Source organism: Aquarana catesbeiana, linkage group LG01 (genome assembly GCF_042186555.1).
Source record: "Aquarana catesbeiana isolate 2022-GZ linkage group LG01, ASM4218655v1, whole genome shotgun sequence".
Lineage (NCBI taxonomy): Eukaryota > Metazoa > Chordata > Amphibia > Anura > Ranidae > Aquarana > Aquarana catesbeiana.
Window position 1 is genome coordinate 628,208,399 of NC_133324.1, and position 22,430 is coordinate 628,230,828.

Here is a 22,430-nt window from a genome sequence, read left to right on the forward strand (position 1 = left end):
GCTTTTTTTTTCACTATAAAAAGGCCGGAAAGGGCGTTTGACGTCGCTCCTGTTTTCCAAGGGCATAGAGTTGAGTGGGGGCCATCATTCCCCAACTCGACTTCCTGCCTATAAGGGGAAAACATCGTATTATCTCCGCTGCTACCAATGGATCTGGCAAGTGGTGGAGACGACCGGGATGCCGCCGATAAGAGAGATTTTGCGGCAAATTCACAGCGGAGACCACTTTTATCCTAAAGCGGACCGCCCTCTATTGAAAAAAATACCGTGGGTTGAGGCAGCTATTTGCTGCCACAACAACGATATTTATTGTCAAAGTAGCAACGTATATCCACGGTGGGCGGTCCGTAAGTGGTTAAGAATCAAATACCTAGGTAGATGCAGCATTGGTCTAATGCTGCATCCGTCCCCTGGTGCCTCTAACACTGAGAACCAAGCGATTGAAAACACTGCTAATCACCCGGTTCTCAGAGCTCTGCCCCCTGCGCTCACTGTGGAGGAGGTGGGAGCGGCCAGCTCAGGCTCTCAGCGGCTCGCTGAGAGGCTGAGTCGGGTGCCAGTCCAGGCATGTGGGCGGATGCTGACCATACGGTCGCAATGTTGCCTGAGCCTGTACCATCTTTGTGACGTCAGCCTGTGACAGCAGGCTTCAGCCTGCTGTCTGCTGAAAAGCGGTCACAGGAGTGCAGTTTGTTCTGTACTTCTCCTTTGAGTCAACATTATGACCCAATGTATTATTGGCTAAACAATTTCAATATTGGGCAGCACAGTGGCTAAGCGGTTAGCACTTTCGCCTGGCAGCACTAGGGTCGGTTTGAATCCCAACTATGGCACTACGTGCCTGGAGTTTGCATATTCTCCCTGTGCCTGCATGAGTTTCCTCCCGCACTCAAAAGACATGCTGGGTAGGTTAATTGGCTCCTGTCTATGTTGGTATGAATGTGAGTTAAGGATCTTGAATTGTAAGCTCCTTGAGGGCAGGTACTGATGTGAATGTATAATAAATATAGGAAAGCGCTGCATAAAATTGACTGTGATGTACAAGTACCTGTAATAAACATGAACACATACCTCATAAAAGAGTGTGAGTTAGGAGGCGATGGAGGCACCTCTGTGTCATCTAAGTATTGCTGGCTATGCCCATATGCGTAAAAGCGAGGAGATAACATAGGGTCACTATCCGCTTCAAGAAGGTGACGAATTAGGCGGCCGGCCTGGGGAGATAGACGTGCTTCATCTGAATCTGCACCATCACGATCCCAAGCGGCTACAACTGGAGCTGGTTCTGTGGAAAAAAAAAAAAAAAAACGTAAAACAAAACATTTTTCAGTGTTTTTGGAACATTTACAGAAGTACTCCAATTTTTTCTCAACCAACAAAACGTATCAACAAGCTGAACTCCAGAAATGTAAAAAATACTCTTGCAGTGGAGCTGCTAGTTTATTCTAGGGGATGTGAAAAGCACTTTTACTTACCTGATCCTCAACTCCCTCCAAGCAAAACAGCAACTTTCTGCTCAGGCAGTGGATAGCCTTCAGCATCCCCACATCTAATACAGGGCTATGGACTCTGCATAGGCCTTGATGAAGTCAGAGGACCTTAGACCGTCAGAGTAAAACTGCTTTACCTGATCCCCTAGGCATAATTGAGCATTTAAACTTTGCAGTGGGAGGACTTTTTAGCTTTCTGGAGTTCAGCTTTTAAAGGAGCTGAAAATAATTCTGAAGGTTCAAAATGTACACATATAGACATACTGCAAATTACAGCTTTATGGACAGGTGACAGCGCCCCATCACACTGTAGTAAAATACCAAAACTAAGACAAAAACATGGACTTCTGGCCGTAGGCCTAATAATCAAAATAATCAAAATAAATGGAAATTTGTACAAATTCTGAACAGTGGAACTATGAAGCAAAGTTGAAGTAAAGTCGAGCCTAGAACATCATTTGATACATCAAGATAAACAACTTCCATATCCTCAAAACTACTTGACCCAGATGCATGTGAAGTTTCCACCTTAACTAATCTGATTTGCGTGCTCCTGCTTAGAGTGGAAGGATTAAACTAGAGCTTTGATCATGTGTGTTCTATCAAACAGCCAGTTAGCACCCAGCTATTTTTTATGGGTATAAAACACTTTTCCAAAGTATTTTTATTTTTTAAAACATGTGAATGTTCACCAAGTACTGAAGTTATGAATTGCTTTTGTGTACGTATTTTAAAACAAAAAGCAAGGCAAAAAGACATACAAATATACACATGCGCATATTCAAAATATACACAAAATACCAGCATTAGAATATTTCTCATTAAAAAAAAAAATCAAAATGCCTCAGTTTAAAAATGCATAAAAAATATATATATATATACACTGATGATCTAAATCTAAAATAGCCCTAAAACAGTTAACATCTACCCATACACATCTGAGCAGGTTGATAAAATTTATACTGTATATACTCGAGTATAAGCCGACCCGAACATAAGCCGAGGCACCTAATTTTACCACAAAAAACTGGGAAAACTTATTGACTCGAGTATAAGCCTAGGGTGAGAAATGTGCAGCTACTGTAAGTGGAAAAGAGGATCAACAATGCCCATTTGCAGCCTCACTGTGTCCATTTGCAGCCATAGGTCCCCCGAACTTCAAATTTAAGGGTTCCTAGATGCCCCCTAGCTGCAGTCAAAATTTGGGGTCTCTGGACCCAAAGGGTCCCCAAAATGACATTGCTGCAGATGGACACAGTTGACTAACTTTGGGGCCCCATATCTCGGGGCCACTTGGTGCTAGGAACCCCAAATTTGGTGTGCAAACCCAGTGGAACTAGCACTAAAACATATACAAAGCTAGCACCAAGTGGCCCTGAGATACGGGGCCCCAAAGTCAGTTCGGAAAATGTCAAGCACTTTTCTGCAGCAGAGAATGACATTTTCCGAACCAAATTTGGGGCCCTGTATCTCTGGGCCACTTGGTGCTAGGAACCCCAGCTATGATAGATATGTTGTAGTGCTAGTTCCACTGGGTTTGCACACCAAATTTCGGGTTCATAGCCGAGATACAGGGCCCCAAAGTCGGTTCAGAAAATGTCATTCTCTGCTGCAAAAAAAGCGCTTGACTTGAGTATAAGCCGAGGGGGGCACTTTCAGCACAAAAAAAAATAAAATAATGTGCTGAAAAACTCAGCTTATACTCGAGTATATACAGTAATTGTTGAAAGCGTATCTATGGTCAAAACTTAAAAATTAGTTTTTATATATTAAAATGGAAATTTTTTTTGGCTGCTCCTATTTATCTGAATGATCCTAAAGTTTGTAAACTTATTTGAAGATCCCATAAATTTACTTCCTTAAATTCTGCGACACATTCACTATGCCCTGTGAGTAGGCACTGCTGCGTCACACATTTCACAGAGCCTGCCTTCTGAACTATATAGGAGCTGAGGGGAGTTGTTGCTGGGCAGCACAGTGGTGTAGTGGGTAGCACTCTCGCCTAGCAGTAAAAAGGGTCGCAGGTTCAAATCCCAACCATGACACTACCTGCCTGGAGTTTGCATGTTCTCCCTGTGCCTGCGTGGGTTTCCTCCGGGTACTCCGGTTTCCGTCCACACTCCAAAGACATGCTGGTAGGTTAATTGGCTTCTGTTCAAAAATTGGCCCTAGTATATGAATGCGAGTTAGGGACCTTGGATTGTGGGCTCCTTGAGGGTAGGGACCATTGTGGGTGGGCGATGTATGTGTGGAGTGCTGCGTGAATTGGCAGCGCTATATGGGTACCTTAAATAAATAGGGATGATTGTAGATACACACTCACTCAGGTTGAACTGGATGGACTGGTGTCTTTATTCAACCTTACTAACTATGTAACTGGGAAGAGTTTTAGGGGGCGGAGTAAGGACCAGTTTGCAGACAGCAAGGTACCATGGGATATGTAGTATGTTATAAACTCCAAGTAAACAGCAGAGAAGCTGTAAAGCATGCAGAGAATCCAGGAAGTTGTGAAAAGTGATGGTCAGCAGATCACAATCACAATAAGAAAGGAGATTTTTCAAGCAAGATTATATTGGATTGTCAAATATTACTGTTTGCCATTACAATGTTGGAGGTTAAAAAATGAAAGAGAAGAGGGAAAACCCTGTGCATTCGGGTATGGAGAAGCATGCAATTCATTCTATGTGACTGGCTGGGCCAATCACTCAAGCGCAAGTGATGTGACATGTAAACTATAACTTGAGTGACTCAGGATGACTTTTCCTACTTGTGTCAGCTGTGATTTGCATTACCTTTGCATATACCATTGGCTGCCTATATTGTTTAAGAGAAAACCTCCATTTAAGCACATTTGTCAGCATTGCTCATTTTAAAAGCTACTAGGTTTGCGTCAATTTAAAGTACTAAAATTTTGCTAAGTCTATAGAATTGAAAGGTCAATTTTTTGTTTGAATAATTAAAAAGCAGTACTCTACTCAGCAATTAGATTTTAGGTTATAACATTTGGCTTGCAGTTGCAGCAAGACCCATTCACTTGAATGGGTCAGGTTTAGAGGCAGTACTGCCCAGTGAGCGGGACAGAGCTGCAGCAAGTGTGCAATCACAGCAGTCGGGGTGCTAAAACCAAGGCTCAATCACCTCTTTACCGCCTCCTGACCACAAGTGTCAACTAGGCCATACAGTACACTGCAATGGATGAAACAAAAAAAAAAAATATGAACACTGTACAGGTAGGATTAAGTCTTCAACTAGAATATATAATTCACTACGGCGACAAAACAATGCTGGCTTTGAAAAGGTACCAGTTGGGTATTCCACTAGAGAAAAACTGCAGTGTTAGCCTATTTGTATGTAAGAGATTACAGTCAAACATCCCAAGCATACAGAGAATGAAGCTTAAATCAATATATGAAAACCCGGCATGCGTTAACAGCTTGGTGAAATGAATTTAACACGCAAGGCAGCTGTTCATTGTGGGAGTCTGGTAGAATAAGGTGAGAAAAGCACACCTACTGTATACACAATTATGTCATTCTAAAGTCTCAACTATTAATGGAAATTCTACATTGCTACACTTTTCATTTACATTTATATTCATCACATTCTCACTGTATTAGTAAAGGTATTTTCTCAGTAAAAAAAATGCAAATGAAGTTCAGGTGTTCCCTCCTCTGCTACAGTAGTACCCCCTGTACAGATAAGCCTCCTGATAAGTCCTTTGAATAAATTTGGGATATCCATACTAAACAGAATCTGCCCAATTGAGATGCAGGTAAGAAACACTGCACTGGATTCTGAAGATGCTACAGTACAAACTAACAAATACCATACAAATGTCAAAAGTTAAGGTTCACCCAATATACAGTGGGAGGCACAGAGTTGAAAAAGCGAGGACAAAAAAGGTCAAGCTGGTCCTGGGCTACAAATACAATGACCAACAAGCTGTTTTGGCCATCTCTTAGGAGTACACTTATCTTTGCTCTCCTGTGACCAAGAGTCAAGTGATAGACTATTGCCTGCTATCAGCTGACATGTTAGAGCTGCCCTAGGCTCTGGAAGGACCCCAATACTGCCGGAATTTACCCAGCTGCCATATGTCACGTACACATGAGCGGAATGTCCGACAGAAAAAGTCCGACGGGAGCTTTTCATCGTATATTTCCGATCATGTGTATGCCCCATCTGTCTTTTTACGTCGAAAATTCAGACTGACCTAGAAATGGAACATGTTCTAAATATTTCCAACTGAACCATTTCCTATTGGCAAAACCGCTAGTCTGTATGCTGTTCCGAAGGACCAAAAACGACACATTCTCTGTAGTACGAGACGGAAGCTATTGGCTACTGGCTATTGAACTTCTGTTTTCTAGTCCCGTCGTATGTGTTGTACGTCACCGCGTTCTTGACGGTCGGACTTTGGTGTGATCGTGTGTACACAAGACAGTTTCAGTGGAATTCCGCCGGAAAAACCTTCAGAGTTTATCCTGATGGGAAAACCGGTCGTGCGTACAGGGCATAACAGTTGTCTTTGCTTCATCATTAAGCTGAGAGCGCGAGCCAGCTGTGATCGCTGGAGGAGCAGAGCAGGGAGCAATGATTGACAGTCACTGCTCTCCACTCTGAGCAGACCAAGAACTGAGCGATCAGCGGCCAATTCTCGGGCTTAGAACCAGTGTAGACTGATACATGATGTGCAAATCTAAAAATGACGGGAAGGTGAACTTCAGGATAACAGGGAAGAGAACATGATGACCACATACATTTATCAAACCATCATAAGCCAGTCAAAGTGTAAATGCCTGCTAAGCCGACAGTGTTATAATAGAAGCAGCTGCCTGAATTTTATCTGGGGCTATAGCTTCCTGGCGTTCCATACCTCCCATATTCAAAGATTAGAGGTCCAGAAATGAAGAAGCAGTGGAAAAATGTGGTGCTTGTAAGTACTTACAGAAGCTAGGTTTGCAGTGCTTTATAAATGACAGGTGTACTTTAAGACTGTAGATTCTGAACAGAAACAATACAGGTAATTTTCTCTGACAAGGTCAGGAGTGCAAGACAGAACTCTAGCCAAGAAGTCTGGCCAATGCCCGGAAAAAAAAAAAAATTTTGCTAAAGTAAGATGCGTTGAAAGATTTTTTTTTAATAAAGATTAACAAAAGATTATTAGTGTCACAAAAACACATCTGCAAGGTGGTTTTTGTACAAATATAATTCTAAAGCACACCAGTCATATAGTCAAAAAGTAAAGCAAGCAAATAGCTCCACAGAAGTCATCCTATGGTGACAACTGGTGCAATCTTTCTGCTCATCTCCACACTGCAGCAGCTTAAAGTGATTAATCGCCTCCACACAAGTACTACATCTCCCATCTATCTTTACAAACAAGGTCGCCCAGGCTTACATATAGGTACAATAAATATATCACCTAAAATGTGCACCGTTAAGGAGATATTTAGATTCAGCCGGTGATGTCACCAACGCATGCACTCTGAAGGAACGGCATACCTCTGCCGTTCCTTCAGAGCCGTGCCGTAAACAGTGATGCAATATCATCGGCTTGGCCATTCATATCTCTGAAGCCTGCAAACCCAGAAGGAAGACGGAAGCACCTTCAGCGATGATAGCACAATGCATACTAGCACATTATGACTTAAACTGCCTGGTGTCTATTCCTTTTTAATGCAGTTTACTACTGCTTTAAAAACTTGAATGACACTAGTAGAAGTAGAGATAACCACACATACCTAGGCCAATTTGCTTTCTAGGGATCTCTGTAAAGCAAATATGAAAAAAAAAAAAATAAAATAAAAAAGCAACAGCAGCAGAGATACCTTAACTTTAGTCTAAAATTTAGTCCCGATAGACCACTCTGACCCTTTTTCAGGTATAGCGATGTAAAACCATAACAATGTCTATACTGTTTAAAGACCAGTAATGCACTGTCCCTGCTCTTCACATGCTCAGTTGCTCCCTATTCTTGGCACTGTACCTAAAATCAGTTAAAGTGTTTGTAACCATATAAAAAAATAAAAATAAATGGATCCTGTTCCCTTAAAGCATGTTATACAGCACAGTGCTTGTGCTATGTAATTTGCCCCCCCCCCCTGTATCACTTAAAATACCTGGCTGATCCTGCCTGGTTCTACACCAACCTCTGTAAACTGACCACGTTTATCATGGCTGCTGAGCTCTGACACCATGGTCAGTTAACATGCCTCCGTCATCCACTGTCTCTCCTTGCTCCCTCCCCCCTCCCTACCAGCTTGTGACAGTGCCGCTCTGCTCCTAGTCCCTTCCCTTCCTGCTGTTATCATAACTATATTATGATCATACCATTCCATTTGTTAAATAACAATATGTGTTCCAATGTATGCACTATATAAAAAATATGCAGATTTCTACCTTATTTTAGGGAGTCTCTCGGCACTCATGTGACTGCTCGTCTTTCTCCTCTCTGGCTGAAGTCAGCGAGATTAATCGCCCCCTCCTGCAGTAGTTGTCAGCCTGGGAGGAGGAGAGCAGCGAACAGTCACATGAGACTCTCTGAAAGAAGGTACACTTAAGTCGACCATGGAAGGTGCGATTTTCTTTCCACATGCATCCCTCTCATGGAGCTATTGTGTTCTACCACACAGGATGGAAATGCACATATTTTAACTGAAGAAAGTGATATTGTTTTTGATACCAAGGAGAGGGAGAAAAGTTACTGCTAGGGAAGCGACTGCTCTGGGCTTCAACAAAATGGCAGCCTCCAGGAAGTAGAAACAGGAGCAATACTGGAGGCAAATTTACAGCACACACTAATTTCGGTAGCATCATTAATGTGAAATGTATGTTTTTGTTTGTTAAAAATTAATGTTCTCTAATGGTTATGGGTAAAATTCTGCTTTAAGGTATCCGTTTCTGGCCACAACATGTACAATTAGCATAGCCAGCAAATTACACAGCTGTGATGTCAGTTACTAGCCAATTTTTTTAATCACGGTTTGTTAAATGTCAAAATGTTTCTCCAGTGTATTTAAATTTCCCATGGTAACTGAGCAATGGTGATTGTGGAAGAAATGGAAAACAAAGCTGACATCTCCCAAGCATAAAGAAATTGCTGCAGTAAAACTTCTCGTGGGTCGCGTGACTGTTGCCGCATGAAAAACCTGTCAGAAGATTGCACACCAATGACATATAAGGGCTGGCCAAAGTACACCAGAGGGCAGCACGCAATGTTGTGATTAAAAAAAAAAAAAAAAAAAAAAAAAAACACTACACACACACCAATGTGCAGCAATACACAACAAGGGACGCTGGGGACCAAAGCAGCTCTGGGATAATATAATGTTCTCTTCTGGCTGGCTGTACCATTCTCCATTTTGTGATAAAGGAAGCTATCAGATGCTCTTTTTTTGCACAAAAAAACACTGAGCCCAGAACCACAGATGTCTAACAACCATCTGTTACCCTTTTGCATTAAGTATACACAGTGTTAAAGTCTAATTTAAATATGCATCAATTAAATCAGTTTATCATCAACTGCAGATTGAAGAAAAATGTCAAAGCAGAATGCGTACGGTGTATAAATTAAATGCAAATAAAACACAAGAAAACAAAGTCACCATTCAATCTCATTCTCGCCTGTACAATATGACGCTGTATTGTTTTAGGATACAAAATTAGGACGGTTGCCCTGCCGTCCCTATATTCGGTGTTCAAATTGTTTTTTTCTAGTGGGCACTCCACTTGGTTGTTTTGGCAGCCAACCAACTGAGCCCAAAGCGCACTCTCTCAAGCTCTGCTCCACCTTAGCTAACCTGGCTCCCCTAAACCCAGGACCACTGCAGAGGGATTCAGCATTGAGAGTGGGAGGAGATCAATATATTCACCAATCTCCGCTAAACTGAATAAATTAAGAAGCATTCAGCACTGAGCTAAGAGCTGTCAGAATCCCAGCAGTGTTATATTGAAATTAAACCACAAAAAAAAAAACAAAACAAAAAAAAAAAAACACACACAAAAAAATAAAATAAATCAATCAAGTACATCTCTAGATTACATTTACAGTCTCCATGTTCTATCTCTTTATTTCTCTGTACTTGTAGAATGTTTAAAAATTGTTGATCTAACAGAAATCTAATGTGCTCCTACCTTCGACATAAAGTGTATGTCAGCCCTAATTTATTTCTAATAAATTAAAAAGAACACAGACCTCTTCCCATCTTCATTCTTCATAATCCCTCTTTAAGAACAGGCAGGGATCAGAAGAAATTATCAGCTCACAAGATTTCTGGCAAAACCAACAGGTACAATAGGGAAAATATTTCAACTCCCCTGCAGATTTTATAAGTTTACCCACTTACAAAGAAATGAAGGGTCTAGCATTTATATCATATGTGCATTTTAAATAAGTATTTGATCCCATACCAACCAATAATTCTGGCTCCCACGGACTGGCTACAGTATGTGCTCATGTGGTACACAGTTTAGTCCTGTCAATTTAAGAAGGTACTTCTAACGACTACTCGATATGTGTATTAAAGGGAAACCTGTTCACAGAATCTCTTTCTTCCATTCAAACCTCACCATCATGGGCCAGACCAAAGAGCTGTCAAGGACGTCAGGGACAAGATTATAGACCTACACAAGGCTGGACTGGGCTACAAGACCATCAGCAAGAAGCTTGGCGAGGAGACAACTGTTAGAGCGATTATTCGCAAATGGAAAAAAAATACAAAATAACTATCAATCGCCCTCGGTCTGGAGCTTCATGGAAGATTTCGCCTCATAGGATAAGGATGATCATGAGAAAAGTCAAGCGATGGAAACATTGCTTTTGGGCGGTTTCTCTGCTAAAAGTTACAGACCGACTTTGCCGCCTTAAGGGGCCATGTAGTAGAAAATCTTGAATGAGGGAACCTTCTTCCCTCAGCCAGAACACTGAAGATGGGTCGTGGATGGGTCTTCCAGCATGACAATGACCCAAAACATACAGCCAAGGCAACAAAGGAATGGCTCAAAAAAAAAAAAAAAAGCACAGTAAGGTCATAGAGTGGCCTAGCCAGTCTCCAGACCTTAATCCTATCGAAAATGTATGGAGGGAGCTGAAACTTCAAGTTGCCAAGCAACCTTAAGGATTTAGAGAAGAGCTATAAAGAGTGGACCAAAATCGCTCCTGAGATGTGTGCAAACCTAGTAACCAACTACAAGAAACGTCTTACCTCATTGCTTGCCAACAAGGGTTTCTCCACCAAGTACTAAGTCGTGTTTTGCTTGGATCAAATACTTATTTTACTCACTCAGCAGCAACTCAATTTATAACATTTGTATTGTGTTTTTTGGATTTTTGGTTGATAGTCTGTCTCTAGCATTTAAAATACACCTATGATAGAAATTATAGACCATTTACTTCAAGTGTGAAAACTTACAAAATCTGCAGGGGATCAAATAATTATTTTCACCACTGTATTTTTTCCACTTTAATATAACAAAACACTGTCAATTGTATTTTCAGAAAACAAATACAAAAAGCACACTGTAGGGGTTTACATAGGGGGAAAAAAAAAAAAAAAAAAAAAAAACGGGCACAGTTTAAAGAAAAACAAAAAAGCCTGTCAATGTGTAGTGCTTGAGGGATCCAGTGTGAATAAGCATATTATTTACAGATGAGAAAAAAAATAAGACTGCTGTAAAGAGTTCACTTTTCATTTAAACTTGGAACCTGGCTGCTTCAAGGAACAGCCCCACATTTCTGTTCTGCACGTTTTAGAAAATCAGCTTCTAATGAGCAAAGCTGAGCTTCCCAAAAAAAAGATTAACAAATCACATTCCACACATTTACTCCATTGAAATGCCATAACTCAGAAGAGCTAAAAACTGGAGAGTGTAAAATCTGGTGCACCTCTGCATAGAAACCATTCAGCTTCCAGGTTTTTGTCAAAGCTCAAAGTGGATGTAAACCCGAATTTTTTTTTCTATCATAATATATAGTATAAGATTTCCTATCATTTGAGCCCAGTCCTGCCACACAGAGTTAATCCATCTCTGAGCAACCCCCTTTTATTGTTCAGTGAGATAAATCTTGACAAACTGAGAAAAACTTTGTCAAATCCTCCCCCTTGCTGTGAGTGACGGTGATTTACATATCTCGTGCACAAGCCTAAGACATGCATTATTTTTTTAATTCCCTCCCCCACTCCTTTCTTTAGCAGCTCTGCAAGGATTGGCTGTTCCACACCTCAGCAAGATTTGGCATGCTGAAGTCATGTGGTTACTTTCCTGTCTTTTCACTGGATGTTAGAGATCATAGCAGAAGTTCAGTGTAAGAAATACACAGGAGAAAATGCATATTGACAAGGGGAGTGTAGAGGTGGGTGGGGAGTCTATTGACATCACGACTCCACCCACCGAGCTCCAGACAACAGACCCATCCACAGAATCTGCAGTTTTTCGGGTCTCATAACAGACAGAGGGGAGACATTTGACAGGTAAAGATACATGCAGGAGGCATGTATATCCTTATAGATAACCCCATGGCAGTAGTTTAGAAAGGATGACATTGGGTTTACATCCACTTTAACTGAACACGCTGAAGTTCGAAGCGGATTGGCTACCATATGCACAGCTATACTGTTATAGATTTTGCACTCTCCAGTTTTAGTAAATCAACCCCCCTTGTTTCTCTGATCTGCCAAGTGGAACTGGAGTCAGGAATTTGCAAACAGTATAAGCTGAGAGGTCTATCAGCCACAGCTCAAAGAACCCCTAGCAAGGTCTGAAGGAACCCTGGTTGTGTATAAATGATCTAGACAATCTAAGACCACGCATTTTTTTCCATCATCACCTAAATACCTACAGTCCTGATGGCAAAGATTGTTCGGTTATTGGTGGACACCAAAAAGACATGGTAGCGAATGGGTTCTTATATCTTAAAAATGTACCTGTCAGAATAGAAATATGAGAGCCCCACTGCTGAAATGACCAGAGGGTTGGCTGAAGCCTGACAAGTGCCTTCTATTTTCTGAGCATGTAGTATGTGAGCTTAAGCAGCAACTGTCAGACTTCAGGTGACAGCTGACATTTCAGCTAAATTGTTAGGCTAAGAAAAGGTGAGCGAAGCTAAATAAAAGGGGAAAAATAGATCTTAAAGTGCAACAATAGCCAATATTCGCCTTCCCAACAATCTCTTGTTGGTGCTGGAATCTTCTCCTGTGTGCTGGTTTTCAGCCATCTTCATTGACTGGCAGGGGTTGACCTCACTCCTGCGCATGTACAGGAGCTGGTCATTCTGGCACACAGGGATTGGGCTGGCCGCTGAAAGTGGAGTCGCAAGAGCGCAGCTCAGTTTACATGTACGGGATCGCTGGGAACAGGCAGGTAGGCGTGTTTCATTGCAGAAGAGACATTGGGGGTTATTTACTAAAGGCAAATCCACTTTGCACTACAAGTGCAAACTACAAGTGCAAAGTGCACTTGGAAGTGCAGTCGCTGTAGATCCGAGGGGGACATGCAAGGAAAATAAAAGACAGCATTTTAGCTTGCACATGATTGGATAATAAAATCAGCAGAGCTTCCCCTCATTTCAGATCTACCCCTCAGATTTACAGCGACTGCTCTTTCAAGTGCACTTTCAGTGCAATTTCAAGTGCACTTTGCACTTGTAGTGTAGAGTGGATTTACCTTTCGTAAATAACCTCCATTGCATGTCTTTTCTGCAATGAAAAGTGTGCCTGCTCACATAAAAAAAAAAAAAAAAAAAAACAGAACTTTATTTCCGCTTTAAATCTATTGAAATGATTTTAATCCCAGCCACAATTCCAGACCACCTGAATGTCACAGCTTTACCACTTTAGTCATTACGAAGCCAACTATGGGAAATGCCTTTACTGCTGTCTGTTTAGAAATATTATATAAAAAGTTTCAGGCAAAGAATAATACATATTTGGCTAAGACAGTAAGGCAATGCTGGTAATTTGGGTGCAAGGATATTGCCACATAAAATTTTACAGAGGAGAAGACAGACTGCTAGCATTCATACAATGGATGAATGCACAGCATATATAGGTATGAATAATCCATACATAAAGGGGGCGCTGTGTAAAATCTACATAAAAAAAAGAATGCAATGATTTGCAAATCTCATAAACCCAAATTTTATTCACAATAGAGAAAAAAAAAAATTAAATGTTTAAACTGAGAAAATATACCATTTTAAGAAAATAAAATAAGGTAGTGCTGAAATTGATTACAGCAATAAATCTCAAAAAAGTTGGAGCCGGGCAACAAACAGCTGGCAAAGTAAGTGGTACTAGCAAGGAAGAACATTTCACAACTAATTCGGTTAATTGGCAACAGATCAGTAATATGATTGGGTATACAAAGAGTATCTTAGAAAGTCAGAGTGACCTGGAAGCAAACATCGGTAGGAAGTTCACCAATCTGTGAAAAGCGGTGTCAAAAAATTGTTTAACAATTCCGGAATTATGTTCCTTAATGTAAAATTGCAAAGGCTTTAAATAAACATGATCTACAGTACATATCCTCAAAAGATCCACATATTCTTATAAACCCTAGATCTCTCAATAAAAAGATTACCTGTTTTAAAGATATTATGTACTGTAGATTTCCATCACATGGGATGTTGCTCATCCCTTGTGACGGCAATAAAGTTTTAAATATAAAAATTAAAGTGCCCCTGTGCTCATGCGTAAATGTGAACACATATGTAGGACCTGCATACATATGTAAATTGTGATCGCACCACACGTGAGGTATTGCCGCAAAGGTCAAAGCGAGAGCAAAACTATCACAAGACCTCCTGTGTAGAGAATAGATGTCAGAATTGAGATTGATGTCGGGGTGGGTGGGACCCGGGACCTGGCTGGGGTCGGTGGGACCCAGCAGCTATCAAACACCAGCCAATGATTGGGCTGCTTAAGAAAAGGGGCAGGGCCACATACACGTAGCGGCCCGCCCAGATCCCATTGGCTAGTGTTTCATAGCAGCCCCCCCGACATCAACCTCAATTCTGACAGATCCCTCTTGCTCTCTATCCTCTGTGTTACGTGTTAGTTTCACACACTCATCAGCTCTGGCAAGCATCAAGTGCCACGCTGAGTGTGGAGAAGGGAGGAGGAACGGCAGTCAATGTTAAATATCGGCCTAATTTTGATAATAATCGGCCGATGCCAATCAAAAATGGCCAAATATCGCCCACTATATCGGTCTAACTCTACTGTATAGGCTTTTAAAGTGTCACCTTCAGAGATTTTTAGTTACAGTAGTTTTTCAAAATTCCATGGGCATGCATACATTTTAAAGCATGATGTTAGGCATCGATTTACACGGTGTAAAAATCTTTAAAATTTTACCAAAAAAATGGGCGTTATATTGTGCACTAAAATGCATACTTTTTTTTTTATCCTGAAAATGTACATTTTAAAAATGGCTGCACATATATTGTGCAAAATAAAAAAAAATTGCAACAACCACCATTTTAAATTGCCAGGGTCTCTGCTTCCAAAAATATATAGTGTTTAGGGGTTCCAAGTAATTTTATAGCAAAAAAGCAGATTTTTACATGTACAGTGGCTTGCGAAAGTATTCGGCCCCCTTGAACTTTTCAACCTTTTGCCACATTTCAGGGTTCAAACAAAGATATAAAATTTTTATTTTTTGTGAAGAATCACCAACAAGTGGGACACAATTGTGAAGTGGAACGAAATATTTTGGATTTTTGAAACTTTTTTTAACTAATAAAAAAATGAAAAGTGGGGCGTGCAAAATTATTCGGCCCCCTTGCGTTAATACTTTGTAGAGCCACCTTTTGCTGCGATTACAGCTGCAAGTCGCTTTGGGTATGTCTCTATCAGTATTGCACATCGAGAGACTGAAATTCTTGCCCATTCTTCCTTGCAAAACAGCTCGAGCTCAGTGAGGTTTGATGGAGAGCGTTTGTGAACAGCAGTTTTCAGCTCTTTCCACAGATTCTCGATTGGATTCAGGTCTGGACTTTGACTTAGCCATTCTAACACCTGGATACGTTTATTTGTGAACCATTCCTTTGTAGATTTTGCTGTATGTTTGGGATCATTGTCTTGTTGGAAGATAAATCTCCGTCCCAGTTTCAGGTCTTTTGCAGACTCCAACAGGTTTTCATCCAGAATGGTCCTGTATTTGGCTGCATCCATCTTCCCCTCAATTTTAACCATCTTCCCTGTCCCTGCTGAAGAAAAGCAGGCCCAAACCATGATGCTGCCACCACCATGTTTGACAGTGGGGATGGTGTGTTGAGTGTGATGAGCTGTGTTGCTTTTACCCAAACATATCGTTTTGCATTGTGGCCAAAAAGTTCGATTTTGGTTTCATCGGACCAGATCACCTTCTTCCACATGTTTGGTGTGTCTCCCAGGTGGCTTGTGGCAAACTTTAGACGAGACTTTTTATGGATATCTTTGAGAAATGGCTTTCTTCTTGCCACTCTTCCATAAAGGGCAGATTTGTGCAGTGTACGACTGATTGTTGTCCTATGGACAGACTCTCCCACCTCAGCTGTAGTTCTCTGCAGTTCATCCAGAGTGATCATGGGCCTCTTGGCTGCATCTCTGATCAGTCTTCTCCTTGTCTGAGCTGAAAGTTTAGAGGGACAGCCAGGTCTTGGTAGATTTGCAGTGGTCTGATACTCCTTCCATTTCAAAATGATCACTTGCACAGTGCTCCTTGGGATGTTTAAAGCTTGGGAAATCTTTTTGTATCCAAATCCGGCTTTAAACTTCTCCACAACAGTATTACAGACCTGCCTGGTGTGTTCCTTGGGCTTCATGATGCTCTCTGTGCTTTCAACAGAACCCTGAGACTATCACAGAGCAGGTGCATTTATACAGAGACTTGATTACACACAGGTGGATTCTATTTATCACCATCAGTCATTTAGGACAACATTGGATCATTCAGAGATCCTCACTGAACTTCTGGAGTGAGTTTGCTGCACTGAAAGTAAAGGGGCCGAATAATTTTGCACGCACCACTTTTCAGTTTTTTAATTGCTAAAAAAGTTTAAAATATCCAATAGATTTCGTTCCACTTCACAATTGTGTCCCACTTGTTGGTGATTCTTCACAAAAAATTAAAATTTTATATCTTTATGTTTGAAGCCTGAAATGTGGCAAAAGGTTGAAAAGTTCAAGGGGGCCGAATACTTTCGCAAGCCACTGTATGTGAGAAGTGTCAGAACTGGCCTGAGGGTCAATTAGTTAGAAGAGGGAATACTAAACTGTGGTAAACATGTTCATGTCCCCAATTTTTTGAAATTGGGGTTGTACTTTGCCAGCTTTTTGTTGCCCTGACCCAACTTTGAGATGTGTTGCCGCCAACAATTTCAATATATGCCCCCCCCCCCCTTATTTTTTTGTTAAAATGTTTTTTTTTTCTCAATTTATGCATTTGATATGTTTTCTGTTTATTTTTGTGAATACAATGTGGGTTTAGGAGATTTACAAGTCATTGCATTCTGTTTTTTTATGTAGACATTACTCGGCATCCCAAGGTGTTCTTTTTGTGTGTGTAGATATAGTTTTACACGCACACAAAATATACCTACATACATGTATGTATCTCTCTCTAATAATTAGAGAGATAGAGATAGAGATAGAGACACACACACACACACGATAGATAGATAGATAGAGAGAGACTGACTATATATCTATCTCTTACCCTTGAACTAAATCATGCCGACTCAAGTCAATCCAAATATCACCTCATTTTTATTATGAACCACACACTTCAATTCATGTTCACAAACACTAATCTTTTCTCCAGAATGTATATAAACAGATTATTGAAGACTTTCATAATAAAGATGTGTGTTGCAACATAAATATATTTTATACATACAAACACAGGATGCAATGCTTTTTAAGTGTTACTAAACCTAAAAATGTTTTTTTTTTACCTTAAAGCATTGCTTGCATTAAGGTAAAAAACATTTTCAGTGTCCCAGAGCCCCTCTTCCATGTGTGAAGGGGAAGAGGGAAGAAGAGATCAGCACTGTGCAGGGCTGAATCTTTTCTCCCCTTACTTCCACCTTACACTGCATTTGAGCAGCAGCCATCGGCTCTTGCTGCTGTCAGAGGAAGTGGGGTGCGGGCCGAAGTCCCACTGTGTAAGTCTATGAAGCGCAGCTCCATAGACACACAGCTCGGAAGCACGGAGACTATCTCTCCCCATAGCCACCAGCTGGCTATGGAAGTCCCACAGAAGAAGAGGAGGAGGAGGAGTCAAGATCGCCGCCGGGGACCCCAGAAGAGGCGGATCAGGGCCACTCTGTGCAATACTATTGCACAGAGCAGGTAAGTATAACAGGTTTGTCATTTTAATAATAATAAAAAAATTGAGTTTTGTAAAACTAAGTCCTTATACGACATTGCATTTGAGGTGTGTACAATCCATCATTTGCACTTAAATTCCAAAGTTATAGTGATACAGGTTTGTGTAGCATAGGGTATGTGGGAGGAGTTTAGTGACAATGTACTTGCTCATGATGAACAGGCAGGGTATAACATCCCTAATGCTAAGAGATTGTGGCTCTCATCTTTACATTTTCAGATTTTTTTCTCACTAAAAGGTTAATGCCAGTAAGATCCATATGCTCAAAAATGTTTGCTGCGGTACCTTAAGACATTTACATTAGACAATACAAATCTATCAGTAATTCACATTTCAGTTACAGTGGCTATGTGGCTTCCATCTAGCAGCACTAGGGCTGTCGGTTCAAATCCCAACCACGACACGATCTGCCTGGCCTTTGTATGTTCTCCCTGTGCTTGCGTGTGTTTCCTCCCACACTCCAAAGACATGCTGGTAGGTTAACTGGCTCCTATCTAAATTGGCCCTAGTATGTGTATATATGAATGTGAGTTAGGGACCTTAGACTGTAAGCTCCTTGAGGACAGGGATTGATGTAGATACAATATCTCTATTTATCTATATCATCTCTCTCTCTCCCTATCTATGTAGCTCTATTCATCTATATGTATAGTGCTGCATATATTGACAGCGCTTCATAAATCGCTTGTAATAAATAAATGCTATGAAAATCATTAAAAGGATAAAAAAAAAAAAAAAAAAAACACTATATGCAAATCCGCACATTAGAAAGGATTTCAAATGTGTCAAATGGTCATCAACTATCATAACTAAAAACAAAAAAGTGCATTTTCTTCATAGGGCCTTAAAAATACTCCCCATTTCACTTTAAATACCAAAAGGACTAAAAAAAAAAAAACAGGAGTAATAAAAACAGAAAAACAAATCTAAGTTGAAAGCAAACACTCCATATACCCATCTGTTTTATGAAAATGCAGTATATACCCTTATTTGTAACACACACGCCCCCCTTAATACAAACCGTAAAGGAAAGGAAATGCTTCTTAACATATTACTTCCATTATATAACTTTCTATTCCTCAGGTTCATATACAAAACACTATCATGAAATTAAAGTTAACATTTATAGGAGAACATATGATGCTTGAGAGTTTATATGATTTAAATAGCATGCTTGGAAAATGAACAGGGCTTCATATAGCTAGAGATATGTACATCAAAAACAAATATTCCTTACCTTCCCAACTGTTGTCATCACAAAGAGAGGTGAGGTCCAGACGAGGTACCTCTGGGACAAAGCCCTCCTGACCAACGTCAACATCAAGGCTTCTTTGTGGTCTTAGTTCCGCGTTATTTTGCTGCTCCTGAATCTTCATTTTTACAGCCTGGAAAAAAAAAAATCCCCCAGGAAGTTTCTTTAAAAAATGAGTAGCCACAATGATGATTGCACAGTAGCAGATTTCTCACAATGCAGAGGAGGGCTGGAGAAAACCCACAGCTCAAGCTACATGTGCATGCACCCCAGTGATTCCATGCTCCATGACCCTCGCATGCTAATTCGTCAAATGATCCGCCTGAAGTATACAACGCCCCTCTGTGTGCCTTGAACTTTCCCTCGCTCAGCCTCCTTCCTTAGATTGTGCTTATTCTGCTGCATCAGTGTTACATGCACGGTCTCTCAGATCAGTCTTTGAGGAATTACCACTCCCTTTTGTTGACAGCAGCAAGACCAAAAAAAAAAAAAAAGCCAAGCAGAATAATGTTCTCACTGTTGCTAAGGCTCATGCAGCAACACACTCTTTGCTGGACTCCCTCAGGCTAGAAGACTCAAGAAATTGCAAGGAAGGGATACAGAATTCTGCTCTGTAGGCTTCAATAATCGATGTATGCTAACCTAATCATGTTCTGGTCCTGTTCATGTCCCTATTTCTGTGGATATTTTTTCAGCTGGGCTTATGAGGAGGAGGGCACGCTCTTTGCTATTTATAGTGGAGCTACGAGTATTGAGGCAAGTACTGAGCTTATACAGCCAGCGGGAGTTTGGCAACTCAGCTGGAAACAATACAAGTGTTGGGCAAAAGCCAAAAACGCACACAAAGATAGTACACTACATAGCACTGGAAAGATGACTGTCTGATCACTTGCAAAACTCTGTCATGCTTCAGTGTCATTTCTCAAGGATATAATGTATTTTAACTCTTCACGGCCTAACCAAAATCTTCAAATTTAATAATCCACTTATAGGATGCAAGAAAAAAAGTACTACGAGCTAGCACTCATGCTAACACTTCTCTAAAGGTAAGCCATTAATAAAAAAAATACATGACATGGTAATAAGTACTGTAAGAATCCAGTGATAAAAATTCTTAATTTACAGGTTTAGTATTTTTTAAATTTGTAGCGAAGGGGACTGACCCCTTGGCTGTATGACTTGAAAAACTGAATCTACTGAATAGTAAAAGAAAACTCCCTGCACACGTTTTAAAGTCACAATACTGCATTATCTATGCTGCACCCCAAAGGCCCCTCCTGCCACATTAAAGTGGCTCTAAAGGCAGATTTATTATTTTTTTTTAATCTTTATGCAGGTGAAAAACCTCCTGGGTGCAGCCCCCCCCCCAATACTTACCTAAAGCCCCATCTCAATCCAGCAATGTGCATGAGAGCAGCAGCTCTCCCAGGTCTCTCCCTCATTGGCTCATACAGCAGCAGGAGCCAATAGCTCCTGCTGCTGTCAATCACAGCCAGTGAGTTAATGATGAGAAAGCAGGGGGTGGGGCCGAGACACGCTTTGTCTGTGTGAATGAACAATGTCCATTCACAGGAGCGCAGCCAGGATTGCAATTGGATTAACCGCTTCTTAAGAACGGGTCATCTTTACCTGTTTTTTTTTTTTTTTTATTACACTTTACAACCAATTTAAATGTTGCTAAACAAATTAGTTATTATAGACCCGCTTAAAGGGTAAGGTCACCTCAAAATCTGTAAGGTGAACTTACACAGGACCCCCTCCCCACCCCCCCAGGTCCCGCTGATCTGGAGCTCGGCGATCTCCCACTACGAGACACTGTATAGCCGTCTCACTGGTCCAGGGCTTAGAAATCCCATCGGCTTAATCTCCAAAACGTACATTTAGGGGCATTCTAATTGGTTGGCACCGACCAATCAGAACCCGGGTAACCCCGCCTGTCACTGTGGGTGAAGAGGAGATAAAGCCGCAGGGATTTCAAATCCCCTGACTGGTAAAGTGGCGATAAGGTGTGTCAGAACGGATGATTGTCGCTCTCAAGGTTAGTGGGACTGGGTGCGATGGGGACAGAGTCCAGTGTAAGTTCACCTTACAGATTTTCTGTAAAGGTGAACTTTCACTTTAAATACCATATAGTTCTTCTATAAAGGTAGCCATATGTTGGAAAAATCCTTACAAGATTATAAAATGATCACGCTACATGTATACAAGTCTACAGCAGATGGTGGGGATATTTGCTGTATGTAGAATAACCCAAGAAGAACGCCAGGTGGGGGCTCAGGCTAAAACATTTGGGCTAGTTAGGTGTTAGGGGATCCAAAGAGGTGGAGGCTACCATGAGGAGGTTCATAAAAAATATTTAAAACATAAGAAAGACAAAAACGGCAAAGGAAGTCTGCTTTGCAGCCCTATTGTATGCCTTAAAATCTCCTACTGAGCCCACTGTAATGACACATTTGGGGGGGGGGAAATCGGATTTACTAAAACTGGAGAGTGCAGAAATCTGGTGCAGCTCTGCATAGAAACCAATCAGTAAAATCTTACTTGCTACAGCATTTATTCCTGTAAGCCCCACAACTATTTAAAAGAAATGCATACAATCCACTCTACAGTTTAGTAGAAAAAAAACAAAACAATTTCAACTAATCCTTTAAAAAATGTGAGCAAATTGACTCAGTCCTCAAAAGTTTGGCAGACTTACGGGAAAGTAGACCGATTTTGCGAGGGGATTTTAACATTAGTCCTGACCCCTCTATTAATACTTCCACAAACCGTTCAACACATTTGTATGCCTTTTTAAAGCACTTTCACAAGTCTCTTCAAAGTCATGCTCTGGTCGACTGCTGGAGGACCATGCATGCATCTGACAGGGACTATAGCTATTACTCTAGTGTTCATGGAGTATATACCAGAATAGATCTATTGTTCGTAGATCAGGGCACTTTGGATCTTTTAACAGACTCCACTATTGACCAGATTACCATCTCGGATCACGCCCCGGTGACACTCTCGCTCACGCTGCCCCAAGTGGTGGGAAAATCTTGATCATGGAGGCTGAATGAAAACCTTTTAGACAACCTGAGGGTAGTCACGAGTGTGACGGAGACATTATCCCATTATTTCACAGAGAATGCCAATGACGTGGTCGGAGACGGTATTCTGTGGGAGGGCCACAAGGCAGTAGTATGGGGTTCCCTCATCTCTTGGGGCTCTAAATTAAAAAAAAAAAAAAAAAAAAAGAAGGAGGCAGGCAGACTTCCAACAGGTTTTTCAGGCTTTGCAGCAGGCTGACCTACGTCAAACAGGGAGCAAACCCTGAA

At 41.0% G+C, this 22,430-nt stretch overlaps 1 protein-coding gene across 5 annotated transcripts in view; it reads right to left on the reverse strand.

Annotated features, from left to right (window-relative positions):
• The window catches only part of FAM13A (family with sequence similarity 13 member A), a 280,680-nt gene that overhangs the window by 34,060 nt on the left and 224,190 nt on the right, over window positions 1-22,430 (reverse strand). For all 5 annotated transcript variants that reach the window (XM_073600928.1, XM_073600935.1, XM_073600923.1 and 2 more), the window contains 2 exons: window positions 19,099-19,246; window positions 1,072-1,285 (listed from right to left, as the gene is read on the reverse strand). In XM_073600928.1, coding sequence (XP_073457029.1) covers window positions 1,072-1,285; window positions 19,099-19,246 — 362 coding nt within the window. The remainder of the gene's footprint in view (window positions 1-1,071; window positions 1,286-19,098; window positions 19,247-22,430) is intronic.